The sequence below is a fragment of the Mus pahari genome, chromosome 18 (assembly GCF_900095145.1).
Source record: "Mus pahari chromosome 18, PAHARI_EIJ_v1.1, whole genome shotgun sequence".
Taxonomy (NCBI): Eukaryota; Metazoa; Chordata; class Mammalia; order Rodentia; family Muridae; genus Mus; species Mus pahari.
The window spans coordinates 33,687,443-33,699,924 of record NC_034607.1 but is presented as its reverse complement, the minus strand read 5'-3'; the positions used below and the strand labels follow the sequence as shown (position 1 = coordinate 33,699,924).

The window sequence follows — 12,482 nt, the reverse complement described above, 5'->3', positions numbered from 1 at the left end:
TGTTATAGATAGCTAAAGGAAGGCTGGGGAGGTGGCTTAGTGGGTAAACCGAGGCCAAGATAGCAGGTGCCATCACGGCAGAGGAGCTGTCCATACATCTGCCTCCTGGCACTTGGGGGTGGCTGCTTGTTTAGGGTCTGGAACTTTGCTGCTTCTACTAGACCCTGTGTCCTTGGCCTTAGATACAAAACCTGCACAGCAACATCGAGACGAGTCAAGTTCCCATTCATGTCAATCATTTGATCCAATCTGGGGAAGTAGGCATGGTATCCCGCTGTCATGGGTTCTGGGCCTGAATTCAACAACAACAACAACAACAACAACAACAACAACATAAAGCAAACAAACACAAAAAACAAAAAACAAAAAACTAAGACTACTCTGCTCGTCAATGAGCACAAATAACCTGTGTATGTATGTGTGTATATATAATATGCATGCAGGTATGTCTGTGTGTCTATGTGCATGTCTGTCTGTGTATGCATATTTGTGTATGTATATGCATGCTTATATATGTGTGAATGAATATACATATGCATGTGAACCATGCTTCTCATAAGCAGTATGGATTCATAATATTTGTTTTTAATCAGTTGTTAGTTTTGCCTCCCACATATGCTAACAGATGATCTTCATCTGTGTGCATTTTTTTGTCTTTCTGTCCCATGACGGCTACGGGCAGTTGGTTTACAGAACCCACAAGTCCATGAATACTCTAAAGGGACACAGTCTTTGCACCCTCTTTGAATCTTTGAGTCATCTCCTGACTGCTTACAATAAGGAGGACAATTTTAAAGGCTCTGTAAAAGCAGATAGGGCAGGGCGGGCCAATGGTTTGTGCTCAGTCAAAACTCCTTTGTTCCAGATCATCTCTGTTCCTAGTTGGCCAAATCTCCATGTGTAAAGCTTGAGGTTATGAAGTGATAGCTGTGGTCTTGAATAGTTTTTTTTTTTTCTGTTTCCACATACATTTTAAAGATCAAACCATGGTGTTCTGTCATAGGGACTATCACAACCTGTACTTATTTTTGAACATTTGGTGTCTCCTCCTCTGTTTTTGTCTATTAAAATTATTGTTGTGGTGCATCATGTGTGTGTTTCCATGGGGGGAAAAATATATGTATATGCCTAAGAAGCCAAGTTGCTGGAATGTCAGGAGAAACCGCGTTAAATTTAACAGTTGCTTCCAGATTGCTACGAAAAGTGTCTGAACCAGTTTACATTCCACTGATGGTGCCTGGAAGTTTTATTTCTCCTGTATCTTTTCCCAAAATTGATGTTGTCAGGCTTTACAATTTTGGCCATCTGAGCCATGGCAGTCTGCTTTATTTTTAGAATGCCTGGCATGCAAAGAAACTGGCAAGTTGCTATATTTCCTGGGTCGCTGCTGATGGGCCCCTGTCCAAATCATGAAAGAATGGATAGATCCACAGTATTAAAAATGCACACACTTGCAGGGAGAGCTCAGCATCTCTTCTGGTGCCTGAATTAGAATAGATCATTAGACAGTCCAGTGAGGCTCCAGCGAGCAACCGTGTGGTCATTATCCCACAAGGGTATCGTGACACAGTTGCCTCATTTCATCTGTGGGGGCCTTTACTCTCTTGGATGTCTTTTTCTTGTCCTCTGAAGCCTGCCCCATGTGCAGGTTCACAGGGATCCATCATCTTCTATGTGCCCAAAGCTACCATTACATCTGCCTTTTCCTCTCTATCAGCAAGACTCGGGGAGGGGGTGGTTCACAAAGAATCTCCCCACTTGTTTTTTCCCCCCTGGAAAAAAAAAGTAAAAGGAAAGAAAACAAGGCTGTAGCTAGCTGAAACATCTGGGCAAATTCAGGAAACAGAATATAATTATCTGAGTTGGAACTGCGCCGAGTCTGTGGTGCCATAGCCTCCAGCTTTGAAAAGTGCCCCGGGATCTGCTACCATGCATATTCATGGCTTCTAAGTCACTGTGTAAAAGGAGGACAGAAAATAACCCCAAATTTCTGCACATTCACTCAGTGCCGAACACTCTGACGTGCCCTGCCTTCCTGTTTCTTAGAGCAGGATGCCTGCTGGGCAGATGTTGCTACTGCAGTGGACACAGGTGAGGGACCCTGCAGCCAAGGTTACCCAGGGCATCCCAAGTCTGCATCCTGGGTTCTTTCCTTCTACTTATGGTCTCTGGCTAAGGGGTATCTCGTCAGATGTAGACTCTTGCTTTCTACGGGCTTCCAGGCTGATGTTTAACCTTCTGTCATGTGGGGCAGCATTGTGGTGTTGTGTGTTCCTGTGGAGTCAGCTTCCTGTACCATTAGGGACTTACTAATGGTTCCCCCTCTGAAGATACACACACTCATACCTAATTGGCTTTGTGAGTTGTCTTAGGGGACACACAATGGGAACTGCAGGCTGGTGGCTGAGGTGACGGATGTCGCAGTAGCCCTGTGGAATATAAGCCGTAATTGGCTTTGATGATAGCTGTTCAGTAGTTATTTCTTCCCGGAGTCTGTAAGTTTATGGGGAAAACATGCAAATAAAAATAGTAAGGACAAAGTCCTTTGGTTTGATTGATATTAAAATTGGAAAACTTTACAGGTAAAGCGATCTCTCATCAAGATTGCTAAATAATAATCAATTGTTTTTTGAAATTTTGATGCTTGTTAAATTTAGATTCTCAAATGAGTATAAATACCCCCACATGTAAACGATGTTTTCCACAGGGATAGAGTTGCTGAGTCTTGCTGACTTCAATGTGACGGCTCCTGCTTGGACTCACAAGAGTTTATGAGCCGCCGTTACGGCAGTTTCTCAACAGTAGTTGTTCTTATAGATGGATGCAGTTGCTCATAAAATCGATGCTAATGAAGGAATAGAAGGAAGCAGGATCAGCCTGGAAGGTAGAAACGATTGTATGAAGTCAGCAGCTGTCAGCTTGAGGCCCCTTCTACTACACATAGATAATTCTTGATTTTGGTATGCACACTAAAAATGTATCCTGAATTTGGTTCAGGAATCCCAGCAGGAAAAACCGAGCACATCACATCGTCAGTTCCATGGATACCTTCTCTGTTTAAACACACCTTGAGCAGCGCACCTGCTAGTATCATGTTGGCCCTCACTTGGTGTGGCAAGTTCTCACTGTATGGATTAGGCTGTCCTTGAACTCACGATTCTTAGACTTCAGGACTCCCAGTGCCAATTTTACGGGCGTGTGCACCAACCGGAACTCTGTGGGCATTGCCCTTATCACCTTGCATATGTTTATGTATTATAAACAAAAGTCTATTTCAAGAGACTTATTGAGAGATGTCATTTGCATGCCCTCCAAATGTTATGTGTTCATCCTCAGTGCAGCTGCAGTCGTGTGACAGATTATAGTCGAAACGCAGCGACACCGACAGCACTGTCCAAGCCTACCTCTATCTAGTCTGTGAACATAAAGTGTGTATGAAAACACACATGAATCCCATGCTCACACTTCAACCCCATCTCCAAGGTGCCACTTACATGTGTGCAAATACTAAAAATCTGACTATTCGAAGTTTGAAAACACTTTGGTCTCAGCATTTCAAAGAAGAGATCCTTAACCTACATTATTATGATTAAGTATCCATTTTGATAACCACTCTTGAATTATTTACTGGGAAACAGTAAATCTAAATAATTAAACCGACGCGTTTCTTAGATTCTGGGGAGTTCATTTGTGACCGTTTTAAAATTCAGAGCATGCTTGTCAAGTACAGCGTTTGCCAGTGTTTACTGGGCAGTCCTGGCTGTTTTGTTGGCAGTGCCTCCTTGCTTGTGATGACAGCCAGGAGAGAGGCCCGCTCTCGGGTTATTCTGGCTGTCGGGCACACTGGGTACATGTCTAGTTCACTTCAGCCTTTGCCATCACATTAAGATGTGAGTATAAATAAGAGGGCTGGGGCTTTTTCCTCTTCTGCCCCACTTCAGTTTGCACTTTGATCTTGCCAATTACTCCTCTCTGGGTCTGTGGCTGGGATGTTGATGCAGGCTTTGAAGAATCAATAGGAATGAACCATCTAGAGGGGATTTGTGTCTTGGTCAATGAGAACCCATGCCTTTGGGATCAAAGGCTGATTGGGGATCAATTAATATTTGAGAACTTTGCTCCCTGTAAAAAGCAACGGGGATGTAGCAGGAAGGAAGGAAAGGCAGAAACTGAACTAAGCCTGCTTGTTATTCATGGAAGACAGAGAGTTTGTAGAGCTCCTACAGATTTCATAAGGATCTGGTGGAACATTTTGAAAGGGACGAGGGAAATAAATGGGCCTATAAATTTAGAGAGAGGAGGAAAGTGTTTCTTGTTGAATACAAGATGGGTAAGAATTTCCACTCTGAAGGTGCTGTGCCCAAAATTTCAATAAGTTTGGCAAAGCCAGGCCTTCCCACTTAGTGTGAGTTCTAAACTTTGCTGGCCAGAGAGACTTTTCTTGAGCCCTTTCCCACTTTCCGAGGATAGACCAGTTATTTTAAATGTACAGATTTTTTTTTTTTTGAGGGCTCAGTACACAGACTAGACTACCTGACCTGAATCGTCTTTTAAAATCTCCATCCCACTCCTTTAAACAAGTGTATTAAAAAGGTAAGATGGATATTATACAAAGAAAACTTTCCACAAAGGCTTCCGGATAAGGACTTGCCCTTCATTTAGAGGAGCTGGTGTCTGAACATGCCACATCAAAATAAGAATTACAGTGTGGGATCCACCTGAAGCCACTTGCCCACTGAAAATGGTTCTCGGTTCAGGACCTAGAGGGTAGGGGACATCCTGAAACTCAGGAACATTATCTCGCCTTGGTATCTATTGAAAACCAAGCTTACAACAACAGCAGAGACTTACTGTAGGAAGCTGACCTTGGAAGTGGAATGTCACCACCTTTTGTCCTCACCATGCTGGTGGATGAGTTTCTTTCCTGAATCCAGAACCAGTATCTTTCCTTGGAAGTTATGACTTTACGTGGTTCCCACTTGAGCTGTAGCTTTTGCTAAACTAGCCAGATGCTACCCCATAACCTCCGGCAACCTGTGCCATCTCATAGATTAAAGGCAGTTGGTTATCTGAGGGGAAGACTCTGTCCAATACAATCTGGACCAACACCCATCCTTTGGATCCACATCTTCCTCTGCAAGCAGTAGTATATATCTATAGTCTTTGAGAATCCACATTAGGAGGGAAAAAAACCTCTCCATAGGATGAAGTAGCTTCCTGTGCAATAAGCCATTTAAAGGACTGTGTTACAAACTAACCAAGGCTGAGAGGATCAGACAGTCCTATCTTTGATCTCCAGGTGACATGGGTAAGTGTGTCCTAAAGGCAGTGCCAGCACCAACATCAGTAGTTACAGCGAAGAATGAGCCCTGTTACTCCTAGGTCAGGCAGTAGATGTTGGCCACATGGCCCTTTAGAAAGCATTCTTCCCAAACATCTGTAATCAACATCTGTAATTGACATGGATAAAGACTGCTACCGCTTTATGAATGGAATCAGCAAGAAGGCTGCTGCTCAAACGTTTTATTATTGCTAAGAGGTTATCAGACAGAGCACAGTGCCCAGAGTTCATTGCTTTCTCAAGAGAGACTACAGAAGTCAACTCTTACTGTTTTGGAAGGGACACCCAGAAGAGCACTCTCAGATCCTCTCGATGGAAATGTAAACAGGTATGAGCTTGATAGATCAGAGTTTGGCATCTCTGATTTTAAAATAAGTTGGCTTTGTTTGTTTGCTTTTTGTCTTAGCCATTTGATTCCTACAAATGTAACATAGAGAAAACTGGAAAAGTCTACATAAGAACCTAATTATTAACGCCTACGTTGGCCTTCTGTGTAATTAAAAGAAATTCAGGAGTTCACAGATATAGGAATGTTGCAATACACCTATCTCTGAGGTTTAGTCCAGTCTCTTATATCTGGCTCTAGTGACATTTGAGGCTGGGTAGCTCTTGCTTATGGTGGCTGTCATGGTGGTGGTCCTGACTTCTTAAGTCATATTGGAAGGACCAATGAGACAGCAGCCTAGTTATTTCAGAGATGGGGGAAGTTATTAAATGTGCCATACTTGTGCTATCAAAGTTTGACAAAGACATAATTTGAATGGCCCATCATTGCCCTTCCAGAATGACCCTGAGGATGTATGGTAAAGAATTAGTAAATGGAATTTTTGTCCAAGATGCTGCAAATTAAGTATGCCTCAGATGTTTGTAATTTGTGCTCCAGTGGTGCTGTTGGAGTGGATGGGTCATGGTCTTTATGGCTCTAGAAGGAAAGGCTGGGTTGGGAAGGCATGGGCCCTCCTCTGCATCTTGGCACTGTAGGAGGGAAAGGATGCACAGGACTCTGTGCATTCAGTTCTTCAGTGTGCTCTTTGGTGGAGAGAACTGAGTAGTCATATGTAAGGAAAGCCAGAGGGATTTGGAGATATTTGGCAACCTGGAGGAGAAGGGGCTGGAGAGGAAAAGGAAGAGAGAAGTGGAAGAGCAGACGACAGGCAGAAGAGGTGGAGGGATAAATATAAGGTACCATGGATGAAAGGGAGCCCTCCCCTTAGCTCTTAGTATTGAAAAGATCCAGTTCCCTACAGAGTCTAGGACAAACAAGACATGAAGCTAGTCTTATATGATGTAAACTACCTGATTTTTATAAGTAGTTACTTAAAAGATGAAACTACCCCATTTCTATCTGATTTTCTTTTTTATGATGAGCACGGCAATAAAACATTTTGTTGTTATTATTGTTTATAGAAAGAAAAGTAGTCAGGCATTCACACCCATTTTACAATATGTACTATTCATGCCATAGCTTATCTTAAAATACATTCCGAAATAAATCCCATCAAATTGAGTCAAAATCATTTCCCCCAAAATCATTTGTAATTTCACAAATCCACTTAAGGGTTTCTGTATAAAATCCTCTTTTCACTCCCTTCTATAATGTGTTTTTTAAAGCATTCATTCTATCTTAGGATAGAATTAGTCTCTTTTCTCTAATGAAACACACTTATTTCCCCCTTGAATGTCTTTCAAAGCTGCTTCATGTCATCTGCTATTTCTGTGTATGTATGTAATGGTTACAACTTTTAGCTATTAGTATTTTATCATTAGTATTTTACAATGATAACTAAATAATAAATATGTAGAAACTGTGTTCATGTATGCCAGCATTGCATACACCAATAAATGTTATGAATGCACCATTTTTGTACCCAGGAGCAATGTGTATTTGTAGTAACAAAAATCAGTTATGTGTCAAAATTATATATTTATCAACAGATCTAAATATATTTAATATTCTTGGGAGAATAAGAAGCCAGATATATAGACACTTAAATATTTCATTTTACTTAGCCACCAAGAAGGTTCTGGAAGCTACATTAGGCAAATTTACAAAAAAAAAATCATGAAGTAGAAGTTGTCAGAATGACTTGCTGATTTAAATCAAGTTTATTTTTTACAATCTTATCTATCAAACATGACATCAGACAAACTGGAATTCTACCGTAGTTTATCAAACTCATGCTGCTAACTCAGCAGGTTTTACTTATTCATTTGTAATTTTCCAGTTTAACCAACAGCATTACCAAATGTCTAAGTCACGTGCCCTTGAACATTTGACTCCTTATATAAGAGCCGCCTTTCAAAGTAGTCCTGATAGGGTTCTGCTGCTAATTTGGTGATGCCATCTAGAGGTGGGGAACAATCACATATGTGTAATATCCATAGCTATTGATGTGCTTCAATGGACAGATGCAAAAGCATCATTGTAAGTTTTGTCCATGAACACACACACACATACTACTACTACTAATCATTGGATATATGTGTATAAAAGTTGATTCTAATCTTTGTTTCATTTTACCTTGTCATCTAAATTGTTTCCATCAGATAAAAGAAATTACTACTTGCTCAATATAAAGGCTAAAGTGTTTCACCAATCTTCTCTTGTGTGATATGTGCTCCTTGTAACTGTGAGCTAGATTTTGTCTCTAATTAGCCTTTTATTTTCAACCTCAGACCCATGGGTTTGAGGACATCTCTGAGTCCACTGAGAGCCTAGGAGGGAGCAGGAGAGGGTTCGTTTTCCCTAGCTCATGGAAGGTCTGTAATAGAGGAGAGTTTGGGGGAGGAGGAGCTTTGATGTTTGAGTTTGGGGGAAGAAGTTGTTGAGGATCTAACTGCTCCTTCGTTGATCATGCCAGCAAGAGTGGTGTGCCGAGTCAGGATGTAGTGATATGTAGTTGGCAAGGGCGTGAGAAGGGGGCATTCAGTCATCCAAAACCTCCTGAGAGGGGTCTAGAAAACAGTACCTCAGTCTCAGCAGAGGCTCTCACCTCATGGAAGTGCTCTCCAAAGGAGGAGACTAGGAGCTTGACTTGGATCTAGGGGGCCTGTGCATTCAAACACACCCATTAAGTGGTCACCCTTTACACAAAAGTGTCCCAGAGACTCCCCAGAAGTTGAAGTCCTTGCCCCAAAGATAGCTTGGGGAAATGAAAGAAAGGGCCCAGGCTGTCAAAAGGCCACAAAACAGGCAGTTGAGAAAGGCAAGAAAGGATTTCCTGGACAAGATCCTTTCTGAACACGTGACTGAACCCTCTATGGGCTGGCAATACTTGGTAGGATGCTGCTTCCAAATAGGATGCCTATGTTCTAGTTTCCTTTCATAGCTTTGATAAAACGATCCTACTAAAAGCAACATATGAGAGAAGGGTTTATTTCATCCTGTATTTCCTGGTCACTGTCATTCCCTTGGGGGAAGTGAGGGCAGAGTGCATGCTATACTGTACAGCAGGGCCTTCAACCAAGGGACCCTTCTAGGCTAAGGAAGTGTGGCATGTGGCAGGAGCCGGAGGCATTGCTCCATGCTAGCTTAGATCACTCTGGCTGGATCATTGGTCCGTGCTTAGATAGCTTTCTGATTAATGCAGAACCTCCTGCCTAGGAATGGTACTGCCCATAGTGGGCTGTACCCTATTCAGTTGAGAAATAATGAAGACAGTCTTACATAGATATGCCCACAAGCCAATCTGATTAAGGCAATTTCTCAACTAAAGCTCCACTCGGGTGATAGTAGGCTGTGTCAGTTTACAATGAAGGCTAACCTAGTACACTTAGAGGACCACATATGTGCTCTTTGATCATAAGCTCTGCCTCTACAAATGGCTTGCTATATCAAGTCAGCTCATAGTGTGGTCTGCTGGCTTGTTAAAATTCCATTGTTATTATTAGAGAAATTTGGCCCTGTAGTTAATGTATATTGGGTGCTTCCCTCACATTTGAATCTAGCCCCTGCTTTCTACTACAGAGAAGACATGGGTAACTGATAATCAGCAAGCAAGCCCATTTCAGTGCGACCCTCACTAAGTAGACTGGAAATACCTCCAAATGCTCACCATATAATATTTAATCATCATCACTGTCATCATCAGATCAATATCATCTAAGGGTCTTAGAAGCAAGGAACAGGTCTATATGAGAATATGCATACATCATCCTTGAGTGGAGCTCTTGATTACAAGGAAACATGGAAACACTTTGTCAGACATCTACTTCTAGTGTCCAGCTCTTCCTGTAAAGGCACAGCTGAGATTATGGTATACCCAAATCCTCTTAGGAAAAATCATGTGTTGGGATCCCATTAAAAATTTAGAGTATCTTTGTATATGCATAACCTTGGGAATGAGGCATGAGTCAAAACTTGTGATTCATTCATGTTAGTCTATCATTCACATGTATCAACTAGAGGTTTATACATGTTTCATATATCATATAGGCTTATACATGTCTCATATATCATATAGGCTTCCTATATTGTGCTCAGAACTTCAGTGCTTGTGTGAATATATTTGTGTGAGTGTGTATATGTATATGAGAAAAACAAAATGTTCGGGGATATGTGTGTACGTGTGTGCACGTGCACATGTGTTTGTGTGTGTGTGTTTGGTGAGAAACAGTTGTGATCAATTTCTTTGATAAGAAAATACCGCTTCATTTTCAATGTAGTCCTTTTAATCTAGTCAAACCTCAGTAGTCTCCATGCTCCTTATTAACAATGGGGCCCCTTTGGTATAGATTAGCCTAAAATAATTGCTATAATTTTTTATATAGTAAAAATTTGCAGAGTCAAAGGTGAGGGAGCAACGTTGGAAGAGAAGAATTCTGTGGCAGAAGTGGAAGCCGCAAGCAAACAGCTCTGTAGGTTACGATGTTACTAACATGCATTTAATACAGTGTTACATCCGTGAGTCCCCTGTGAGAGGGGGCAGTCACACCAAACTCCACCTGCCCTTGCTATCACAGTCACGGGAGGTCCCAGGACAAGCTGAGAGACCGGTGGGGCTTTGTGGAAGAACAGTACTGCTGGGATTCCTCAGGGACTGTGTGGGACAGGGACTTTGGGACAGGCAGAGAAGATGGGGGAGGGTGGCTTAAAGTGATCTGCCCTGGGCTTTGGAAATGGAAATCTTTACTAGTCAAGTCTCCCCATAGGAGAACTAGAACTGGTGAGAGTGTGTCCTGGAAGAGCCCCTGGCAGGTAAACTCTAGGGCTACCCTTTTGGTAGGAAAGAAGGGCTGGATTTTTCCGGTGCCTCCAGAACAGGCTAGAAAAGACAGTCGACTTACGTAAGCTTTTTCCGATGTCTTTAAAGACCAAAGAATTATGTTATTCTTGAGTAAGGAGCAATTCGATTGAGTCAGTGAAACCTTTCTTGGGATTGTAAGTTAATAAATTAGTACCAAGCAAGAGTGGTCCATCATTACGCTGCTCTGTGAGGGCCCATTTAGAACATTTCGCATACTAAGCATCAGGAATGCAGTGAATGATTGCTGGCCTCCAAATAATAATGAGCTTTTCCTGTGCTGCTGGTATTAAAATTCATTGTTCTTGGTTTGCAACGCACTTCCAGTTCTAATTAGGTTCTGCTTGGGCTCGTGTGAGTGTCAGTTTACAGTCACTGGGTCCCCAGACTAGGACACTGTTCTTCAAAACAGTCTATGCACAGCTTGAAGGCCCGCTGGCAGGGAGGGGATGCATGGAGGTAAAGCATGAATTCATTCTGCTTATTATCTGGCTTTATCTGCCTCACCCACAAAATGTCCCCAACTACCTCCTTCTTGCTCTGGCCTCTTTCCCTATCTTGGACTTTGTCATAGCAATAGGAGAGTCTTTTCCTGATAAAAGTTGCATGGCATCCAAGTCTAATTTCTGACACCTGTTTTAAGTGTGATGCAGAAATTGGGGTGGACTCCTCTGACTGAGCAGAGCTGTCCTTTATGGATACAGCTGTCCCATATTGACACACGCCTCGGGAGTCAGCAGTGCTTAGCCTTTGGAATCATTTGGATTTCTTGAATTAGAAATAAGAATCAGCAAACTCTCCCAGCTCAGGCGAGCCCAGCATCATCCACAGTGTGTCTATCAGGGTAGTATTCTTGGTAGCTGGGAAATATTACAGAGGGAATGTTGCATACCAATTAGTAGTATTAAAATATATATTATGCACAGTTCTGTATTTGGGTTTCAGAGTTTCCTTGACAACATCATTTAACTTCTTACTGTTCTTTTCACATTGCGAGTATAAATATCTAATATGTTTTTGTTCAAAACATCAATTAGGCGTCAGCATAATCTTTATTAATACAGATCTGTTATTACAAGTAGACTGCTGAGCTACTGTAATTTGCCCAGCAGGAACAATGAAATATCTTCTCTTTTGCTTCTATCCCAGATTGCCTGGCTTTTATTCTTCTTCTCTCTCTCTTGTTTCACAAAGCATACACATCAAAATCCATCCATGATACCCTTTGAAATAACATTGCAAAGCAAAGACCTTTTCCTTACTAGATAAATAATGGGAAGGTCCCAAGTGGGAAATGTATCGACTAGTTACGAGTGGGTGTTCCGGTTGCAGGCCCCCTTATAATTTCTTGACTTCTTTTTCCCCGTGTAGCGAGAACTCCCCACTTCCTGCGGATTCAGAACGTGGAGGTGAATGCTGGCCAGTTTGCTACCTTCCAGTGCAGCGCCATAGGCAGGACAGTGGCTGGGGACCGGCTCTGGCTGCAGGTACGTATGTTCACCACCTTTCACTGTGCTGGAGGAGGGACTGGAGATACCAAAGCCGGCTCTGTTTTAGAAGCTTCTTCCCACATCGGTTACATCTTCAGGTTTCCAAGCTGGCTACACAAGTCCAGCAGTTTTCCCATCTTTCTGGAATTCCCGTTTTCCTTATTGTTCTTTCTCAGTGATCTCCTTTGACAGTTTTTGTCAAGTTAGATTTAGCAAAGAACCTTAACTTCAAAACTATAATGCCTTTCTCCCCCGAAGAAAAACAACCAAGCGATCCTCCCCCATGTCTGTCCTTCTGTCTTTTCTCACTTTCTCTCTGTCTCTTTAACACCCCCCCACAGTCTCCCTGTCTCTGTTGCGCTCTCTCTCTCTCTCTCTCTCTCTCTCTCTCTCTCTCTCTCTCTCTCT

At 42.2% G+C, this 12,482-nt stretch overlaps 1 protein-coding gene across 8 annotated transcripts in view; it reads left to right on the top strand.

The window, feature by feature from the left end:
- Positions 1–12,482, top strand: part of Ptprm (protein tyrosine phosphatase receptor type M) — a 680,881-nt gene that overhangs the window by 270,454 nt on the left and 397,945 nt on the right. For all 8 annotated transcript variants that reach the window (XM_021218491.2, XM_029531514.1, XM_029531511.1 and 5 more), the window contains exon 5: positions 11,956–12,071. In XM_021218491.2, the coding sequence (XP_021074150.1) occupies positions 11,956–12,071 (116 nt within the window). The remainder of the gene's footprint in view (positions 1–11,955; positions 12,072–12,482) is intronic.